The 22,026-nt window shown below is 43.2% G+C and overlaps 2 protein-coding genes across 2 annotated transcripts; one reads left to right on the forward strand and one right to left on the reverse strand.

Moving 5' to 3' along the window:
- The first annotated feature begins 803 nt into the window (after nucleotides 1-803).
- On the forward strand, nucleotides 804-16,737 carry aebp1b (AE binding protein 1b). Its single transcript, XM_015013311.2, has 22 exons — nucleotides 804-1,627; nucleotides 3,929-4,099; nucleotides 4,183-4,236; nucleotides 6,722-7,033; nucleotides 7,340-7,408; nucleotides 7,940-8,005; nucleotides 8,405-8,488; nucleotides 9,943-10,014; nucleotides 10,109-10,218; nucleotides 10,486-10,625; nucleotides 10,717-10,801; nucleotides 10,885-11,029; nucleotides 11,105-11,193; nucleotides 12,314-12,437; nucleotides 12,693-12,889; nucleotides 13,021-13,197; nucleotides 13,383-13,546; nucleotides 13,697-14,112; nucleotides 15,144-15,283; nucleotides 15,719-15,818; nucleotides 15,910-16,076; nucleotides 16,279-16,737. Exons 1-22 carry the CDS (start codon nucleotides 1,387-1,389, stop codon nucleotides 16,648-16,650), a joined length of 3,495 nt encoding a protein of 1,164 aa, XP_014868797.2. The 5' UTR covers nucleotides 804-1,386; the 3' UTR covers nucleotides 16,651-16,737.
- Nucleotides 16,738-16,882: 145 nt separating this feature from the next.
- pold2 (polymerase (DNA directed), delta 2, regulatory subunit) lies at nucleotides 16,883-21,780 on the reverse strand. Its single transcript, XM_015013314.2, has 11 exons — nucleotides 21,631-21,780; nucleotides 21,263-21,495; nucleotides 21,057-21,178; nucleotides 20,369-20,492; nucleotides 20,174-20,288; nucleotides 19,900-20,098; nucleotides 19,716-19,796; nucleotides 18,474-18,631; nucleotides 18,259-18,386; nucleotides 18,067-18,168; nucleotides 16,883-17,364 (listed from the first exon to the last, which is right to left on the reverse strand). Exons 2-11 carry the CDS (start codon nucleotides 21,486-21,488, stop codon nucleotides 17,204-17,206), a joined length of 1,416 nt encoding a protein of 471 aa, XP_014868800.2. The 5' UTR covers nucleotides 21,489-21,495; nucleotides 21,631-21,780; the 3' UTR covers nucleotides 16,883-17,203.
- Between the last annotated feature and the right edge of the window lie 246 nt (nucleotides 21,781-22,026).

Here is a 22,026-nt window from a genome sequence, read left to right on the forward strand (position 1 = left end):
TCACTGTATCCCGAACTATCAACTGCATTCTTCACAGCTGCAGTAATACCCACCAGAGACATGGCTGCACAGTTTCAGTGTAATCCTCCTTAGTCCAATCCTTGTCAAACATTTCTTGTTTTCCTAGCCCCACACTCTGAGATCTTATGAGCCAAACTGTTTTAGCAGGTTTATATGCTAAAGGCCCGATTGCCTCAGTTTTCAGTCTGATCCTTTTGACACTGCTGTTTTTCTAAAGTGTTTTGCATTGACTTTAAGTTTTTGTTGTTGTTGTTGTTGTTGTTGTTGTTGTTGTTGTTGCACGCAGGCTCTACCTTCAGGATGAAACTCCCGTTTAAAAATGTCTGGCTGTGTTTTATCAGAGTGCCAGAAGTTTACCCTAAATTATCCCTGAGGTAAACTTTATGGACCAAGCAGCTTTCAAGCCGACGAGCAGACTTTCCAAACGGCAGACAGAACAGGAGACAGACGGAAAAGAAAACACAGAATATGATTCTGTCATCTGCCGTCCTGTGTTGTGAGCTCCCCTCTGCTGGGCTGCTTACTTGCTCCAAAAAAAGGAGACACCGATTGACACAACCGACCCCATTGGAGAGCACACACTAAGACGAAGAAACCTCTGACCTGACAAAGAACAGTTAAAGCAGATAAAAAAAACCGCATTGTTTTATCTGTTTAAAATTTCTCTTTCTGTCAATTATCTTTGTTTGGCTTTGCTGCACCAAATCCTTCTCCTCCTCTGCGCTCCTGTCTTTTTTCCCTCTCTCTCCCAGTGGCTCTGCTTGTGTAACCTGGTGTCCGAGGAGTCACTCCTCTCTCCCGCTGTTCAGCTTTGTGGTGGTTCTGCATGAGGCTGCGGCTCTACGAGAAGGAATTTCGGCAGACAGAAAGCAGACGGATCCTTCTCAAACCCCAGCGGTCCCCGGGGGCCCCACCTGCCCTGCAATCTGAGGTCTTAGCGCTACACCTGTTGTGACTCGTCCTGCAGGTGAAGGGGATCCTTTAGCCTTGTTATTGTTTTTTCAGCTGACCAATTAGGAGCTCTGACTATTCATTTTGACCGGCTTTGCTTTAGGTGTTTCTCTCCCTGTGTCTCTGCTGACTGCACCCTCCCAGCCTCTCCCTCTCCCCCCCCCCCCCCCCCGTCAGTCCCTGTCTAGCCCAGCCTCAGCCCAGCTGACATGACACACTGTGGATGTGGGTACGTGTGGAGCTGAAGGAGGAGACCTCCCTGCTGGGGTAAAAAGTTTGGAACGCGTTGAAAAGAGGCTGAACGCTGAAGCTCCTGGAGGATCAAGTGGAGCGAGCTGACGAAGAAGACACGCACACTCCAAAACCGAAGGATTTTTCAACAAACTTTTTTTTGTTGCTGTTTTTGCAGCAGATATGAAAAGCCACACTGTGACTGCGTCTGTGGCTCTGCTGGTCCTCAGCTGCCTGCTGATTCCCAGAGGAGGGAGGAGTGCCGGGGGAATAGCTTCCCTCCTGCAGGAGAAGCAGACTCAGGATCAGCTGCAAGACAAGTCCCTGGATGACCCAGAAAGCGAGCAGGAGCTCGCAGGGGACCCACACCCACTGGGACGCAGCATCAAGGCAAAGAGAGAGGCAGAGGGGACCTCACAGGAGGGTAAGAGCTGAGTGACGCTCTCTCTCGCCCGCAGACAAAACAGTAGAACTGCTGAGGTGCACGGCGCCTTGTGGTTCTAACATCACATTTTGTAATGTTAAAAAACGCAAAATTCAACATGTTTCGTTGAGATTTGATATCAACAGGAAATCAACAGAAAATAGTGGCGTGATTAAAAAAATAAAAAATAGGCACACGATTTTCAATATTTTTTCTACAACTTAAAGTGTTGAAAGCATGGTTTGAATTTTGCATTAAGTCCTGCTGAATCGATGCTCTGCAGATCCACATTCTGCTTCAGTCTGGACAGAGAGCATCTGTGAATTGAAATGTTCAAATTTCGACAGATAGTGTGGGCTTTGACAAGTTGTGGACTTTGACTGGACCATTCTCACACACAGATATAAACTGATCTGAACCTTTGTCCCACCCCCTGCATGGAGAGATTCAGTCTTTATTGACGGCCTGCTTACATCCCAGGTGCACAAAGCAGCAGCCATCGTAGATCCTTCCTCCCAGCAGGCTGTCACACTCTGTAGCCATCATCACTCACAACAACTCACAGCTTTTACTCATTTGGAATAACACTTCTGCCAGCATCACAGTCTTTATTGTCATTTTTTTGTAGGTAATCTGTATTTTTATTGCAAATTTTTGAATTAACCTACTCAGTTGTACATTCTTTTGGACTATTTCTAATAACTGCACAGATTATTTTTTTAAATGTTTTTTTTTTATTATTTTCTTTGTGTGAATCTACTTGCTTTGTCTGTCACTTTGCTGCTGTTACACAGAAATTTTCCCATTGTGGGACAATAGAGGATATTTCTATTCTATTGTATTAGAACTCATCCTGCATGTTAGGGGTTTTTTTTGTCCTGCTGGAAGGTGAACCTCCACACCCACTCTCAAGTCCTTTTGCTGTTTTCAGTATTGGCTTGTATTTAGCTCTGTCCGTTTTCCCTTTGGTTCTGCCCCCCTGTTTGACGAAAACCGTCCATATCGGTATGATGCTGCCACCACCGCGTTTTACAGTGAGGATGCCGTGTTCAGAGTGATGTGCAGTTTTATTTATTTACCATGCAGGACGCTCCGCCTGTGACCCAAAACATTCCATTCCTCTGGCCGGAGAACCTCGTTAAACATGCCGTTAACCTACTTGGCTCGTGGCAAACGGCAATCATGGCATTTTGTGGTTTTCTTTCAACAATGCCGTCCTTCCTCCGACTTTTCTATAAAGCCCAGAACTGCGTAGTGATAAACTCAGTTGTCTCTGCCACACACTCTCCCACCTGAGCTGCAATCCCCTGCAGTTCATCCAGCGATACAATAGAGAGAAATCCTCTTGGTAGGTTTGCAGTTGTCCTTGCTACTGTCTGACGACAGACTGAACAGCATTCTGTGAGATGCTCGAAGCTCGTAACATTTGTTCTATTTTTTCTTCAAACGTCTCCACAACAAAATCCGAGGCCTTCACAGAACATATCCATGTTTGGGTAATGTGGTTAAATTACCCAAACGTGGAGTTTATTTGCTAATAAAGTGATCTCTGAAGACCGTTACTTGTGTTTTAATTTAATTAGGGGTATCCAAGCAAAGAGGGCTGAACAGAACACATTTCCCTTTCACTGTCCAATTAGGCGCCACTTTGTGTTGAATGAAGTCTCAGTAAAACACGCTCCGGATCAGGGTTGTAAGTTAATGTGGAAAAGTTTAGTCAATGTAAATACTTTCGCAGGGCATCGGAGTCTGAGTGAGAACATCTGGAGAAAGTCCAGATGTTCGCCCTGTCCACCACCAGGTCTTTTTTTTCTCTTTTTTTTCCCAGACGAACTCTGTGCTAGTAGCCCAGGAGGTGTTACTCATTTTGAAGGTGCTAATTTTTTTTTTCTTCTCCATTATGAAAGTCCTAGAAGATTAGTGCAGACCGTGGCATTATTGTTCATACAAATCACGCGTGAGAACATATCAGCTCTGTGCTGAGCTTCGCTGAAGATGCTGAGGTGAGAATAGTTTGCTGAGTATGTTGACAGATTTAGCATCCTTGAATCCCAGCTAATGGAAAAAGAGAGAACTGTTTTCCATGAAGACTCAGCAGAGCTTCGGACGACCTCAAAAGGAAATACTGATGGATCAAAAAAAAAAAAAAAGAAGCTGAAACAAATTCAGCTGTCTGGTTTCTGCCTCTCACTAAGTTTCTCCCAAATGATGCAATATAAACTTTTTAGGGTTTTAAACAAAAAGTTTAATACCTTGAAATTTGTTCTGACTACTTCTACTTCTACTACTCGTTTCCACCAGGCATTTTGAGCAGGCTGAGAAGAGCCCCGGAGGAAGGCAAAAAGAAGAAGAAAGACAAGAAGAAGAAAGAGCCAAAGGATCCAAACGCCACTAAAAAGCCTAAAACTGACAAGAAGGGGAAGAAGAAAGACAGGCAGACCACAACCACAACCCTCCCACCCACCACAACAAGTAAGAACAACATACTGCATCATGTTTCTACTGAACTGGAATGACTTGGAGATTTGCTGACCTGGTTTCTGTCTTTCTTCCAGCGATCCCAACAGAGCCTCCCACTGACCCCCCTGCTGAGCCTGACTACTTCCCTGGTTAGTGCCGAGTTAAACTAGATCTACGGTTCTGACTCCAGCAGCCATTCTCTGACTTCTTCTCCTGTCATTCCCGTTTTGAATAGAAAAACGACTGGTTGACATATTTATGCTTCACAAAAATAACTGTAGTAGCTAAATTTACTTTCAGCAAGCTGACTGGCAGTGTGCAGCAACTTGAGGCTCATTGTGTTTCTCTTCGCTGCAGACTGAAAAAGGATTTCCAAATCTTTGTATACCTTGATGCAACCAATTGACTCAGGCAAATAACTCCACGTTTAGGATGCTGAATAATTGAATTTGTCCCACGCAGTTTTATTGCACATAACCACAACCTTCAAGTTACATGAAGGAAGTTCTATCGCCTGAACAGCATATCCAGGACTAAAGGACTAATGTCCCAACAAGATCTAGAGAAACTCATACATGCGTAGGCCTGTCACGATAACAAATTTTGCTGAGCAATTAACTGTCTAAAAAATTATTGTGATAAACGATAATATTGACTAATAATGCATGCGATTTCCTGCCATAGATAGATGCACTTTATTTTCAAAAGAACACATAACACTGGAACTGATAAACTAAATAAACAAAACAACCAAAAACAAAAATAAAATGGATTCTCAGTCTCCATTAACAAAAAACGTACTTAAATAAAAACTAAACAACATAAAACCAAAGTGGAAATAAATACTGGATTCAACCAAAAGAGTGCAGATTATAAAGTCTGTGTATTGCCCTTCAGTAATCACTAGATTTAAATAGAGAAGATGGGCACATCAGACTCCCTAATGCAATAGTTCATTCTACACGATTTTTTGCCCCCATTTTGCCCTTATGACAATCTTAGAACGTTGGCCGATCTAAGATTGTCGCTGGTGATTTCGTAACCGATCATCCTGCAGTGTATGGTGAGTTACGGTAGATCGTTGTGGCCGCTCCGATCTAAATCAGGGGTTTCCCTGACTGGGAGCTTAACGCTGAATGTGACAGGTAGCCAATCAGAAAGCTCGGATTCTCCTCCGCGCTTTCTGAGGGGAAATTACTGAGGGGAATCCCAAACAGCTGACACGGAGCAACCCGAAGTCCAGCGGACATCGGAGATGATATGTGGAAACAACATTAATGTTTATTCAACATTTCGTGCAAAGAATATAGAAATGACAAGGGGAGGAGTTGGAGCCAAATTGCTACCGCAGCTGATAAACCCGGTATGTTTTCAGCTGTTCTTCGTTAACGTGACTTAAATAGGTTATAATGATTTTCATTCAGTCAGGACTTTACGCTGACTCTAGCCACATGCATCACAGGTAGATTCTAGTAAAGCATTGATTAATGCCTGGCTTTAAAATTAGTTAACTGGACTTGTAGCCCTTATTTTGTGCCCATGTGGCTGGACACCACACGGCACGACGAACCCAATCGAACCGTTATACCTAGGATTTCTGTCGGCTAATGTGTGATCTCTCAGGTTTTGAAAATGGGCCGCTGGACATTACACCAAGGAAATGAGGAAGGGAGAGTCAGTAGAGAGCACCGGAGCTGAGCCTTTTTCCATTTAGTGTCATCAACAGAAAGAAAAAAAAGGCAGGAAGAGACGATAAAGCCGATAATTAAAATGAGGTCGATAGGTTTAATTTATCGTGCGATTAATTGATATATCGTTTATCGCGACAGGCCTATCCATGCGTTTATCTTTAGTCGCATTGATTACTGCAGCAATGTCTTCAAAGGTCTCCCTAGAAATTTTAATCAGACCAACAGCTGCAACTGTTCTCACTAAAACTAGGAAGATGGATCATCTCAGTTCTAAAGTCTCTACACTGGCTCCCGGTAGCTCAGAAAACAGACTTTAAGATTCTGTTGTTAGTTTATAAATCATTTAATGGCTTAGCACCAAAATATATTAAAGATTTGCTGAATCACTTGGTTACTTTAAATCTAGGTTATAAAAACCTGTCAGTTTAGAGTTTTGATAAATAAAACATTGACCAACATGTTTGACATGTATTGATATTGATAGCTGATATATTAATATTGCAACATAGTTGCAATATTGATATCGCAATATCAATATAAATGTTTGTTTAGTTTTTCTGGTTATTCTGATTTTTCTTTGTTTTTCAAAAGAATAATTATAATAATAGTGGTTCGTTTATATTCACTTCTTTCTTAGATTTTTCTTTAGATTATTTATTTCCTTTTAACTCTTCTTCCTGTTTCTTTTTAAAGTCTGTTTGGCCTCACTTTGACCTCAGTCACATGAAATAAGTCTATATTTAGCTATAATTGTTTTGTTTTTTTGTTTGTTTCTTGGGAGTTGAATGATATTTTTATGGCTTTTTATTGATGCGTTTTTACGATGCAAAGGACTTTGGACGACGTTGCTGCTGAAATGTGCAAAACAAATCAACTCGAATGATTGATCGATATGATTCAACAACTCTATTTGCACATCTGCGCTTTGTCCCCTGTCTGTTAGATGACTACTGGACAGCAGAAGATGACTACTGGGGGGCTGGCACCACTCCATCTCCAAGCACTGAGCCCCCGTACCTTCCCAGGATACCAGACGACCCCGTGACCGACTCCTACGATGTCTACTGGAATCCCGTCGAGGGAGAGCCGTCGACTTCACCGCCCGACAACTACGATGATCTCTGGAAGGAAATTGAGAAGGAGCCATACGCTCCTGTGACCGATAACTACGACATTTACTGGAAGGACCCGGACCCGACCCCCGAGGCCCCGGAGAAGTACGGCACAGACGACAGTGACTACTGGGACGCGACAGGTACGTTTGGGACTCTTTAGTGCTCCTGGTTTTGTTCCTGCAGCCACAACAGCGAACGCTTGTCGGCACTTTGTCTCTGGCTGAGGTCAAAAAGATCATCGAATTTTTCCACAGGTGCTGGAAAACTTTGTTTGACACTCCGAACGTGTTGCCGTTACTCCGTGTTTCCAGTGTTTTGCCAAAAGAAGTGTAGTTCTTATTCCAGCATTTTTCCTCACTCACTTTGTGTTAAATTATCTGTCAAGTTAAACGAATCTGAGTTTTGTCGTTTAAACTCTTGCTCCATCTTGTTTTTCCCTCCCGCAGTCGAGCTTCCAGATAAATTCCCAGACGTAGAAGAGGTCAGCCCCGAGGTCATAGTGGAAACCATCCCAGGTACCTGCTGTCACGCAGCGATCTTAGAAAAAAGAACAACCAACCCCTCCACCTGAAAAAAATCTGGCAAATTTTCAAATCAAGCGGAGAGACTTTTCCAGGAGTTAGGGACATATGGAATATCTGTTCCACTTGTGGCTTTCATGAGCACATGGCAATGACATTACAGTGAGTCTGTGCAACAACCTAACCCACATTTGCAGACAGGAGTGGGTGGGTTTGCTTGGATCCACTAAGTCAACAAGACCGTCTACGGTTTTGTTGTGGCATTCGGAGGAGCCCTGTCATCAGATCCCAACTAATTTATGATTCCTGTAAATGTAAATTAAGGCTCTAACAACCTGATTATAGTGAGGCGTCACAGAAGCAGATCTGATGTTGTGGTCGAGCAAATCAGGGCAGGGCAAACGTGTAAAACTGCTGATTAAATGGTGTAATCTCATAAAGTCTCACTTGTAAAGAAGTAGATTTTTTTAGATGACAAAATGGGGCTTTCTAACTTTGTTCTGTTGTTGTTTTTTTTAAACACAGAAGAACCCACAACATCTGCTCCACTTGAGAGGACCTGGTATGATGATTACGACGAATATGGAATGAGTAAGCGAGCACTAACGGGTCAAATATGTCCCAAAACCCCCCCACATGGTCCTCATTACTCAGAAAGACAAGAGGGAATAATCAGGTTTCCTGAACTAACACCCGATAATCTTTTTGTTTCCCGGATTTTGATCTTGAAAGCCAATCTCTTGTAATTTCCTATTTCACAATTATGCACCCCAATGTCTTAGCCTGCCAAATAATAAAAACTTCAAGGAGTCTGGATAATCTTGCTTCTATACGTCTGAAACCTACACGTCCTTTTGTAAGGTCAATAACCTTACAAAATAAAAGCTGATCTTTCACGATCTTTTTCTCTTTGTTTCCATGTTTTAAGCTAGAGAGAAGTGCCTTCGTGAGCGCGTCCATAAAGTTACCAGTTCTCTTTTTCCGCTGCAGGACGGAAAGACTATGACACAGATGAAAAGTGGGTAGAAAAAGAAAGAGAGCAAGCCAAGAAGGAGAGAGAGAGGGAGGAGAGAGGTAAGAGAACCCAGATGTGGGCTTACCCAAGCCCTTTTAGAAATGATCTTTCTGTGCAATTATGTCAATAGACCCCAGTGCCTTTGACCTAACAGCAAAAGTACTAAAGGACAACAAAACAACACTCTGACATGTCCGCCGCTTTCTCATGTCTCTTATAAATACGCTGCTGCAGATGTGGTGAAGAGTCCAGCTTTAACTTGCACGAAAGGGACCGAGGTTTATCCAATCAAAGCAGAATTGAGATCAGGCATGCTAACGGTTGAGAAGTCTCCCGGGAGCTCGAGCGAAAACAGACAAAGACGAAACCATTTGGATCGGATTGGAGCTACGAGGAAAACAGACGCCATGGAGGGAGTTTTTATCGGGCAAACTCAAAGCACGCTCAATTCACGGCTGCCACGTGTTTGCAGTATGCATTCAGGTTGGGGAGTAGAGTTCAGAGAAAATGATAAATGACTCAGACAGGAGTTGGGTCAAAAAGGTCACCTCCAGCAGCCAACGTCTGCTACCGATTGGATTTTAGCTTCACTCGAAGCAGATGTTTCCATAACCGAATGCTGTCACCTTTAACATGGACCTGCAGAAGAGTTCGGTGAGACAAAAGTAGAGAAAAAAAAACAAGCGTGTTAGAGCATCTAGTGCTCCTCTCTGGGGAAGAGCTGGTCCAAAGTAGCCCTAAACCGAATTGGATTTGGGAGTCCTCCCAGCTACCGTCAATTACCACAGCTCCAGTAACACTCCCTTTATATCGGCCATATCCAAATACATTAAACTTTTCTTGGGTTTACAGAGGTCAGAAAAAGCTACATCCAGCAGTTCTATATTAGAAATTGACTTTATGATACAAAGGCAACAGTAGCTTAAATAACAACTTGTCGAAACCAAAATAAGCAGAGAACCGTCAGCACAACAAAACGTGAAGCTTATCGGCTGCAGCAGCAGAAGACCTCGACGGCAGATAAAGGCAGGAAACTGAGGTCACAATTCACACACTATTAAAACCAAAACTGGAGAATAATAGACTTTCTGGTTGCATGATTTCTGTTTCTACTTCTAAATGTCAATATCTATACCGAACTCTACATATTTTCAGCCAGACTGTAAAGGCATTTTCAATCGGGTCGTAGTTTCCTTACTTTGGATGTGCTGTGGGACAGTTCTGTTTGAGGTCAGGATGGCCTGAGTTTTATTAGAGCAAATCTGGACCGAAGGCCAAGTCATAACATCTGGTTTTGTTTTTAGATTTCTTCCCTCCGCCAGACTCCAGGCTCTTCACATCCTCAGGAGGATTTTTAGCAAGTAAAACGTAAAAAAAAAAAAAGAAAGAAAGAAAGAAAGAAAAGTTGCTAAATTGTGTCTGGGCAGAGAAAGTAGAAAAGAAAAAGAAATCAGTTCAGGGAAAAACAGTGCAATTTATTTTTCATTCAGACTGCTCTTCTGACCCCTGACAGAACGAGCAGAGAAGCTGAAGGAGGCCGAGGAGCGAGCCAGGAACAGACCACGTGTCTACAAGGAGCCAAAGAGTGAGTCAGTAAGATCTGGAAAAGATGGTGAAGATCTACTTTTTTTTTTTTTTAATCATTTCTTCTCATTCCTTTGTGCCTCCACATGTGGCAGAATGTCCTCCTTTGGGGATGGAGTCCCATAAGATCGAGTCAGACCAGCTCACAGCCTCCTCCATGTCTCAGTACGCCTTCTCTCCTCAGAGGGCGCGCCTCAACATGCAGGTAGGCAGTCAGGACTGAATACGCCACTCGATTACCCGTTAGCAGCTTTGGAAAATACAGTTACAGGCGAGACAGTCACTCCCATTAATCAGAGATTCCCATAAACAGCTGAGATATTAAATCAAAAACACACTGTGGCCTGCCGTTTCAAAGTCGAGAGAAACGTAAATTCAAATCAAATCACGCGGCATGTTTTGAGTTTAGAGCTCAAACCGTGAGCAAGCCGGAGGACTGAGCAGCAGACTCTCTGGTCTGTGTGGTTCCCAGGGCTCAGAGGATGAGGACAATATGAGAGGTGGAGCGTGGTGCGCAAACTCAGAGGACAGGATCCACTGGTTTGAGGTCGACGCTCGCAGGGAGACGGAGTTCACCGGAGTTGTAACTCAAGGCCGAGATGCCCTGAATGAGTGAGGAGCATACACACACACACACACTAGTACAGAGCGTTTCATCTCAGTAATAAACTCCACATGCTAATCTCCTGTTGACTCATTTCAGGAGCGATTTCGTGACATCCTACTTCCTGGCCTTCAGCAATGACAGCAGAGAATGGACCACCATTCACGACGGATACGCAGACTGGGTGAGTTGACCTCGACCTGCATCACCTTCCTCCTTGCTCCACCTTCTGAATCCCCGACCTCCCGTCTCCCCCGTCTCGTCCAGCTGTTCTTCGGAAACAACGACAAGGACACTCCCGTCATGAACCGACTCGCCGAGCCCGTGCTGGCTCGCTACATCCGGATCATCCCTCAGAGCTGGAACGGCTCTCTGTGCATGAGGCTGGAGGTCCTGGGCTGCCCTGTGCCTGGTGAGGCCGCCCCCCTTAGAAACACAGTGTGACACACACAAACAGGAGTGTGGTTTAATCGGTTTCTGCTGTCAGACCCAGGTGGTGCTCTGTACAGGCAGAATGAGGTGACTCCTGTGGATTACCTGGAGTTCAAACACCACAGCTACTCAGAGATGGTTGAAGTGAGTATCCCTCAAAGTGCATCCTGAGGACGATTATCGCTTCAGTCTACACAGTGTCTTATAACTGTTAGCGCTGCAACTAGAGATTATTTTAGTTATCGATGAATCTATCGGTTATTCTGACGATTAATCAGATAAAAAAAATTGGCACATTCTGCAGGTTTTTTTATTTAAACCTTTTTTTTATACAATATTAGAAGTACATCCAAAGAGGCTTCAAATTCAATTCATTTTTTAAAAATAAGATGATAAACATTTAATGCTATGACGCATTTCTTGATCATCTGTAGCACAGAATGCTACAGATGATCTCAAAAAACTACTACAAACATCAACATGTGAAAAGTCGACAGAGATGATCTTTTGATTAATTTTTGGTTTGACCAAATAATGAATAGACAGCAAAAGGTGTTTAATTGAAGTTTTTTAAAAGCTAAAATGATTCCACTCTGAGTTCTGGGTAGATCATTTGTACGGGCAAATTGATTTTTATTTTTATCTTAAATGCAAAATGTATATATTTCTTTGTACAATTTTGGCTTAATATCTCATCTGAGTGTGTTGTTCTTTCAGAAAATTGTCTTCTTTGAGTTTGTATACTCCAGTCAATGAATAATCGATCACTAAATTAGCTGACAATCGTTTCAACAATTGATCCGTCAGGTTTAATCTGATTAATCGCTTCAGTCATAATAACTATATCATGGCAATTTCAGACTGTGTGAAATTAACATTGTAAAGGACTGTTAAGAATTAAATATTTGTTGCCTCTTATGTTTTATAAATTTACACCTTGCACGCTAACAATTCAAATATTCAGCCTGTTGAATGGAGCGGGCATCACACCTGTCAAAGACGATGGCGCTCTACGACATTATAATGACTGAAGCATTATAATGATGACGGACAAGAATGTAAATGTCAACAGTGTTTTGATCACAGTGTTCAACAATCCTCCAAATGCATAACTTCCTACAGTTGTGCCGCCCTAATCAAAACTAATATTATAAAAATAGTCCAGTAATGTTGCTTCCTAAAATGACGATGAGAGTCTTTGACGGTGAACTGCTTGTTGCCTCCGTGAGCTACGCTTCATGTGCATCATTTCTGACTCATCCAGCTGATGAAGTCGGTACATGAGGAGTGCCCCAACATCACCAACGTTTACAGTCTTGGCCGCAGCTCTAAGGGACGAGAAATCATGGCAATGATCATCTCTGGAAACCCCACGGAGCACGAAATAGGTGAGAATATGAGCATGACTGACACACCTGTCCGGTAAAGGTTTGCAATTAAACAACACTGATATTTCTGTCTGTAAAATAAAAACATGTTCTAGAGGTATGGATACTTGTGCATGTCGCTGTTTCTAAAGTAAAACCCTGATTGGAAAGAAATGAAAAAAATACAGACATGCCCTGAACGTATCACTGTGTCCTTTAAAAACCAGGTAGACGTGCAGGTTCTGGTTAACAGAGAATAACAGGCCGTCTCCTCAGGTGAGCCGGAGTTTCGCTTCACGGCTGGTCTCCATGGGAACGAGGCAGTGGGGAGGGAGCTGATCCTGCTGCTCATGCAGTATCTGTGCAAAGAATACAAAGACAGGAACCCCAGGGCCCAGCGCCTGGTGGAGGGAATACGCATCCACCTGGTTCCCTCTCTGAACCCTGACGGGCACGAGACAGCTTTCGAGGTGGTGAGTGGAAGAAAAGCAATCATGTCTATCGGGTCAACCTGCAAAAACAAACAGAAGAGACCAACAGGAGATGCTGCTGAACCAAAGTCAGTGCACTCATCAGCTGATTTTCCTCATGTCTCCTGCTGCAGGGCTCGGAGATGAGCAGCTGGACCATGGGACACTTCACTGAGGACGGCTTTGACATCTTCCAGAACTTCCCTGACCTGAACAGCATCTTGTGGGACGCTGAGGATAAGGGCATGGTGCCTAAACTGACCCCCAACCATCATGTACCCATACCAGAAAACTTTGAGTTCAACACCTCGGTAAAGAACTCACAGATAAGTTTTAAAATGCTTGCTGGGTCGTTTATCCTCAGAAGATGTTTTTAACACTTTAAGAACATTTTCTGTGTGAACCTACACCTGATGCTGCTGTTACGCCTGAATTGCTGTTTCTGTTCTACTCTTTTCAGACGTGTTGAATCTTTATCTTTCTGATTTTGCTCCAGATTGCTACGGAGACCAGAGCCATTATTTCCTGGATGAAAGCCTACCCATTTGTGTTGGGTGCAAACTTCCAAGGCGGAGAGGCCATCGTGGCCTATCCTTATGACAGTTTACGTCTCAACAAGCCTGCCAAGAGCGAGCAATCCCGCAGCCGCAAGAAGAGACAGTATGACATTTCCTCCGTGAATTTATTGCTCTTCTTCTCTGCATGAATGTTTGCCTCTCAGGTTGTTTTGCTTTGCAATTCTTCCTTCCTTTTCTACTACATAAATCAGAGTTGTTTTGAAAGGCTTAAACCAAAATAACATCCCTCCAGGTACGAGGACGAAGGTTTTGATGTGACCGAGTGGGGAAGGGGCTACCAGGAGGAGCCAGAGGAGGACTGGAGAAGTCGAGGATATGCAGAGCCAGAGGAAGAGTGGCGAGGTCATGGATACGACCATGGATACGACCATGGATACGACCCCGGATACGAGCATGGCTACAGCCAGGGTTATGGACACAGAGAGGAAGAGGAGGACGACGGAGGGCGCGGGGCTGGATTCCACTACAGTGAGCCCGAAGACGAGCCCCGGCTGACCCCGGACGAGTCCTTGTTCAGGTGGCTGGCTGTGTCGTACGCCTCCACGCACCTGACCATGACCCACAACTACCACGGGTCCTGCCACGGAGACATACCCGCAGGAGCAGTCGGCATGGTCAACCGGGCAAAGTGGAAGCCCGTCACCGGGAGTAAGTAACAACCTGCTGACTGCTTGAGAAGGCAGCACACCCTGGTGGACATGATATGCAACTACACCCGGCAGTCAAAGAAACATGAACTTTAATAATTTCAGATTTAGTAACTTCCTAAACCTGTAAGCACACCGTTATAGGCTAAGCCTTTTAAGGATTAACTGACCCAATTAATCCTGCAGCTGTTCTGTCAGGTTGAGGTTACAACTGTGCAGGTTAGTCAAGTTCTTCCACACCAAAAATCCCCCTTCCACGTCTTCATGGACCTTGCTTTTTGCACTGTTACAAAGTCACGTTTGTCACAAGGTGAGAAGTATTAAAATGTCTAAAACATCTTCAAATGCTTCAACACCAGAGTGTCTTTTAGTGAAACTATTGGGTTAAGCCCTGACCAGCAACCCCACAACACTATAATTGGAAAAACAGTCAGACCATTACTGTTCTTGGGGAATCCGCTAAATCAAGACCATTGGATTGCCAGACAAAGAGGTAATATGGTTCCAGTTAGTATGTCTCCAATGCTTTTGAGTCTTGTGGGGTGGTTTTGCATTGCATTCGGTGATATAAAGTTCAGATCCAGATGTTTAGCCATGGAAACACATTTTACGATGAGGTCTATGCTGTTCTTGAGCCAGTCTGAAGTTCATTGGTCTGTGGCTGTTCAATCCACAGACGGCTTCTGCACACTAAATGCTTCAGCTGTTGTTGCTACTCTGTGACCAAGTTGCCAGTTGTCATTATAGTTGCACTAATAGTTTCCTGTGGAATGTTTAGTAACAAGGAAATTTAACAAATGGGCTTCTTGTAACGATGAACTCCTGGAGTTCACTAAGGTCTTGAGAGCAACGCTTTTTTAAACAAATGTTTGTAGAAACAGTTTTACATGCCTGGGTGCTGGGATTTTATGCTGGAACATGTGAATTTATTTAATTTCCCTTTAAAATGAGATGTTTGAATCAAAACTGAATCCAATTATTTGGTCACAATGGAGACAAAGTCAATATCTATGTCTGTGATCTTCTGTCCAGGTATGAATGACTTCAGCTATCTTCATACCAACTGCTATGAGTTGTCCATATTCCTGGGCTGTGATAAATTTCCTCATCAGAGTGAGTTGGCCCAAGAATGGGAGAAAAACAGGGAAGCAATGCTCACCTTCATGGAGCAGGTGAGTCACAAGAATGCAACCTGATCTGGATGAAAGCCAGATTTCATCATTGCTAAATTTCAAATCCGCTACTAATCGTCTCCTATTCCAAAAACCCTAAACAGAAGATGTCTTGCCTTGAAAATCAGTTGTCCTCCAGACACAATCTCATTTAGACATTACTTATTTGGGATGGTTTTCTTTATAAAGTCCTTGTTCAATTAGATAAAATCATAAATTACCATTTACCAAACAGTCTCCTGTGAGTGGAGGAAATAAAATTAAAAGCTTAACGAAATGTAAAACATCTTTTTTTTCTTTTCATCATGGGTGTGGCCAGATTCCTTTAAATGTTTACTTATTGAAAATGCAGAATTACAGCTCGTTAGGGCACATTTTATTAAACAGTGACATGCGAACAAACGGTGTGTTTCCTCATGTCTTCCTGTTCTTTAGGTGCATCGTGGCATCAGAGGCATTGTGAAAGATCAGCAGGGTAATCCTATTGCCAATGCCACGATCTCTGTGGAGGGAATAAACCATGATGTTACCACAGGTGACAACACTTTATCCCCACTTAAACACACTTACTGCCCATTTTCGACACTTTTAAACATGCTTCTCTATCGTTTTTTACACTACCTCAGCCCCAACAGGGGACTACTGGCGGCTGCTGAACCCAGGGGAATACCGGGTGACGGCGAAGGCCGAAGGCTTCTCCTCCGAGACTAAAATCTGCGTGGTGGGTTACGAGTCCGGCGCGACCTCCTGCAGCTTTAACCTGGCCAAGTCCAACTGGGACCGCATCAAACAGGTGAGGTCACGCTCTGACCCCAGCAAAATGTACAGCACCTCTCAGAAATATTCATACCTCCTTCAACTTTCTCCACACTACAACCACGACCTCCAATGTTTACTATTCAGATTTCATAATAGACGAAACAGGAGTGTGTCGAAATGTTCAACATCTGGTCTCGCCGCAGTGTAAACAAAGGTTTGCATTGACTTCTTCACAGATCATGGCCCTTCACGGCAACAAGCCAATTCGACTCAGTTACAGCAACTCCAGAACACAAACCTCTTCGCGCAGCAGCGGCAGCCAGAAGCGTGTGATTAGTGGTGGCAACGGGTTTTCTTCAAACTCCAATGCAAGTCCCCAGCGCATGAGGATGCTCAGGATTGCGCGTATCCGCCGTCTTCGGCAGCAGAGGTTAATGAGGTTGAGATTGAGTTTGACGACGACGATGCCCACGACGACGACAACGACAACGACGACAACGACAGCAGCTCCAACAACATCGTGGTACGACTCATGGGGATTAGGGGAAGCAGAATCCGTCACACCTGTCCTGGATTATAACTACGAATACAAGATTGACGACTATTAAACCAAAAAATAAAAACATCCAGCTTGTTTCAGTAAACCACTCCAGGTTTGTAATTGTAGCTCTTGTTCAGTTCAGTCATTTTTTTTTTTTTTTAAAAACAAATGCAGTGAGAATGTACATGTAACTACGGTGAAAAGTTTGTTACACAACTAAAAAAACTAATCCATGTTTATAGACGTTTCTGTCCAGCTCAAAGTCCACGCTGTTATTTTTCTCTTTTGTAAATGTATGCTTCGTGAAAAGATGTTTATTGAGAACACAAATTAAAAGAAAACAAACAGCTGAATTATTTACACTGTCGTCACTCAAGTCGGAAACAGTTTTTGCAAGACACATAATCGTGCGGAATGCAGGTCACGATGGCGGTACCATCAGAGGCACAGTTGGGTCCTAATAAAGCTGTAATAAACACCCGTCTGGTTCGTTTGTTTTAATAGAGCCTAGTCTTTGTTACTGGGTTGCCAGTTTTAATAACTTCGACCTGAACAGTAAAAAAAAAAGCAAAAAAACAAGATTATAGTCCAGCTGATCCGAGATGGAAACAGTTCTCCTGCTAATGACTGATGTTCATCTCACTTTCTTCATCTTCGTCGGCGGAGAAGGCTGAGAAGAAAACCGGCTCGCACCGCAGGGTGCGCAGGTTGACCAGGCAGGCGGTCTGGGTGCTGCTGAAGTCTGGCACGGTCACCAGGAGGACTTCCTGTCCGTCAGAACCTGGCAGGGAGGAGACAAAAACTAGTGACAAAACTGATCGTCTTTGATCCAATTCCTTCACCGTTTTTCTCCCCCTCAGAAAAGCCTGTCACTAAAAAAAAAAAAAAAAAAAAAAAAAATCAATTAATCGCACAACGCATTAAAATAAGCTTTGATATTTTCTGAAGGGAGATTTTGTTTAGAGAGGCATCACGATCCATTTTATTTATGTTTTGGGTTAAGTATTTTCTTTTATATATATTATTTTTGTGTTTTATTTTGAATATTTAAAATGTCTTCCAGTATTAAGGTTTTTTTTTTCTTTTTCACAAAACTAAAGTTTATTAGTCTTTGAGAGGGCTACCTTACATTCTTAATGCAAGCCATTATCAATATTATACTTGAAAATGATCTCAAAACATGATCATTTATTGCAATAACCACTGGGACAATTTATCGTCCAACAAAGTGTATTATCATGACAGGCCTTCCCTCAGCATTTCCCAATGTTCTCTGTTCGTCGTAATCCATTATAAATACAATTATGGTAGATATCGCTATGGTTGACTTTATACACAGAGCATGCAAAGAAATAAAGAAAAGAAAAGAAACCAGGAAGGACTAAAACTGAATACATTGGCAAACAGATCTTTTTCCAGAACTGGAAATTTCTTTAAATGTAATCCTTCCAGGCAGTGGAGGAAGCTTTCATCTATCACTAACCTTGGATGAGCTTAGACTCAAACACTGGAGCGTTGCCACTGAAGTACACATGGGGACATTCCTCCAAGATAAACGGGTCTCTTTGATAAAATGGGTAGCAACCTGAAACAAAAACACTGCCGTCATTCCCCAGTTATGTGTGTGTAGACTCCCAAGGTCACAACACTTCTTCCCCTCCACCTTTCAACCAACCTAGCGTATCAGGAGCGGTGGGGGCCAGGTGCCGGAGCCGCAGTGTCTCCTCCAATATCTCCAGGTGGCTGTCCATGCTGCTGTACTTCTTGATGTCACACACGTTCTGCCCCGATGTGCCTAAAAACCTTCGCGGAGAGAAACCAAACCAGATCTGAGCAACCACTTCTGATGGGACGGAGTGTGTGTGCGTGTTCGCATGGGACGCCGCCTACCTGACTCCATCGATGTTGGCTTCGTACGGATTGGAGACCAGCTGCAGGGTGGGGTACACGGAGGACAAAGGGAACATGCATCTGTGCAGGGGTTGCTGTGGGAGGGTGTAGTTGGTGGGGTCGTACTGCCCTGGCATCACGTCCACTGAAACGGAGGCCTTACGACGAGCGAGAGGAGGTGACAATATCAGACGTGCAATCAATCAGTCACTAATAAATAGCCATAAAAGTTTTATCCTCCCCCCCGCCATCTGTTCTGTGCCTCAGTCACTACAGAGCCTCCTACGGGGCAACGGGTGAAATTTTTTCTTTTGCTTTACCTCGAAATAGTGCATCTAGTCAATTCAAGGTTTTTCCATGTGGGAATGTTATGTTTATACCTCGTTTGCAAGTTATCTAAAGTTTTAGATATATTTCTTTAGGATAAACACACCACAGACATAAAAACGCTGGAGCAACACAGGCCAACAACAGGGGCAACATCCCTACTCTAAAACATAAACTTTTTGTAAGGAGGAATGAAAAAGAAAATAAAAACATTCAAACTATTTGGACTGTTTTTGGGTTTTTGTTAAGAGGGAGTATCGCCATCGGACAGTTCTGGTTGTGTCTGTTAGTCTGAGTGGTTAATGAAGGGCTGTTTTCATGTGCAGTCGCATCTCCACTGAAAGATATTACAAACCAAAATGAACACGCAGTTAATAGATTCATTTTTAACAGGTTTTCTGCACCAAAGAGTTAAGAATGTGTAAACACGCTTTAAAGATGTACATATGTCCAAATTTAAGTTTCCATTTGTTATCGATGTGAATGTAGACCCGGGTGTATTTGCTAGTTTACTGTGAGGGAACGCAAAAGAAAAAAAAAATCCTCCATGTCCCCTAGGGGGCTCTATACAGTCACATATACTAGAGTTAAAAAATAAAAAAACACTATAAACTTTACCATCACATCTTTTCTTATCTCCAGATGTCTAACATCTTTATTGCAACAATTACAAACAACAGAAAGACAACAATTACAGGAACAGACTAAACAGTTGCCGTGTCTAATATTGACGATCAATAAACTCCTACAAGTCAACTGAAGCTTTTCCTTATCACTTTCTCTTTATTATTAACAACATGCCACAGTTTGAATGTTTATACAACAGTAATTATGCAACCTTGCCAAGTATAGACACCCTCGCTTCCTCCAGCAGAAGCACAACAGAAAAGCGATTAATAAGGCTCCACATCTCACCACCAGCTGAAGCAGCAGCTCATCAAGAAGGCGGATGGCTTCAACACTGCCGGCCTGAGTCTTCTTAGTGAGATACTTGGCCTGAATAACATACAGATACTCAATATTTGACATGTTAACCTGTTTACAAGATAAATACCGTGTCTAAGAGTTGCTCTGTTCATTGAATTTTTAAGCTTGTCACCTTTGTCGATGCATCTTTGTCCTGGGTGCTTTGGCTCAGCAGGTTCCCGGCCAGCAGGACCCTGGAAATGGACGCCGCCCCGCTCTGCTCCCCTGCATCACCGAGCTGACCGGTTACCATGTCGACCAGCAGCTGCAGACCCAGCATGCTGTCGGCCCTGGTGCTGCCTAGACCGAGCCCTGAGGCCAGGAGCACGAACCTGAGAGGGCGGATCAGTCAGAGGCGGGCCACTAACGCAGGCGGATCTGGGGATCTTCACATGATTTTGGCTTACTTGTCACAGCTGAGCGTAGGTCTGGGCGTCTGCGAAGGGAGATCGGCCGTGCAGAAGTCCTCAACGGTGAACTTGCCATCGTTCTTCTCGGCTCCAAAGATGGCGATGACGCTGCCTGAGGAATGGGAGGAAGACAATGAGTGAATCTGAAGACGTGTGGGTCAAAGCGGCGGTGATGGGCAGTGACAAACTGACCTGTGACACACTTGTCTCTGTCAATTTTGCCCTCTAGTTTAATCCTCTGCAGCTCATCCTCCAGAATCAGCTCATCCGCTTCAGTGATGTATTTGTTTCGTGCAGGCTGGGGCAGGAGGTTGTGCTGAAGAATAATAAATAATCATGCAGTCATGTTTTATGGATGAAACGTCCCAATGAGTCTCGTTTGTCAGATTAAAAGTACCTTTCGAAAATAACCTTAGATCAGGTGTTAAACATACTTTTCATTAAACCTTCATTTCCGTTTTTAAAAATATATAGATTTTTTTATCTGTCTAATGTAATATTCTAATTTTACATGTCATGTTTTAATTAACTGTTGTAGAAAATCACCATAATTAACAGAAATAAAGGCTTTCAAACATCCATCTCAGTGTTTCACTTTAAATGATAAAGTTTCTAAAATAAATGGGATATTCAGTAATATTAAAAACGTTTTGATGTTCAAACGCGATTTGAACGTGACAGTTTGGAATCTAAAATATGTAAAAATGTTACTGTTGAAATGTGGAAGGAAGATATATTTAGGACTTCCAGAAAAGATTTAGATCTTCAATCACACCAAGATGTGGATTATTTATGAAAATCTAACTAAATAAAACCACTTTATAATCAATTGCTACTATGCATTGCTTTCTTCCTGCAACATTCAACAAGGTTTGCCAACCTCTTCACTGATCTCCTTCAGAATAGATGGCTGCAGGTCCATACGCTTGAACAGGGTCCCTACTATGCAACACTGCTCCCCTGTCTCCAGGTCACACAGCTTCCTGATGTGCACATCTGGACCTGACAAGAGAAGGTTTTAAAGGCAGCACATTTCAGGGTAAGGTAGGTGCTTCATATGTTCACAATGAGTTAATTTACTCTTACCCCACTTGTGTTTGGCTCTCTCTGACAGCACGGGTCTCATCTCCATGAGTCGTGCCGCATAGATGTGAGCATACTGCCTACTGAAGCTCCGCTCTCCGACTCGGTAGCGCTCGGTGCGTGGGCTGTAGTCCAGCGAGGTCCTCTCAAACACAGGGCCCTGGTCCTCCGAGGCTGGGCGGCAGAGCAGAGAGGAGCCCTCCTTCTGAGCACTGAGGTCGGAGAACATGACGGTCCTGGAAACGTGCTAGTTATTATCACCTAAACTGGTACTACTTTTCTGTCCACCGAGATACTTAACGCACAGTGAATGTAATTGCACTGCATAATATCACTTTTGCAATACTTTTAATAAGATATAGCGACTTTACCTGGTAGAAAAGTAGGTCTGGTTTTGGCTTTTCCGTCTTAAATGTGGTACTTTGAAGTATTTTTGGATTTTTCTCCAGGCGAACAAAAACAGACAACTCCCGCGAAATTACACTTTCGCGTCACTTTCTCGCGAGATGAATCTGTATTATCGCGAGGAACTGCGGACTGTATCCAACGCTGCAGAGCAGACGCACAGACCATAATGAGGGATAAAACCGTAATAATGTCTATGGATAAAACTGTACTGTAATAATAATAATAATAATAATAATAATAATAATAATAATAATAATAATAATAATAGGGAAAAACGTGTACACTAAAAATACCTCATACTCTCTTAGAACAGATGTGTCTTGTGCTGACAAGAAAACAACCTGCTGAATACTATTAAT

This window comes from Poecilia mexicana, unplaced genomic scaffold (genome assembly GCF_051168715.1).
Source record: "Poecilia mexicana isolate PSO_F unplaced genomic scaffold, ASM5116871v1 scaffold_9, whole genome shotgun sequence".
NCBI lineage: Eukaryota > Metazoa > Chordata > Actinopteri > Cyprinodontiformes > Poeciliidae > Poecilia > Poecilia mexicana.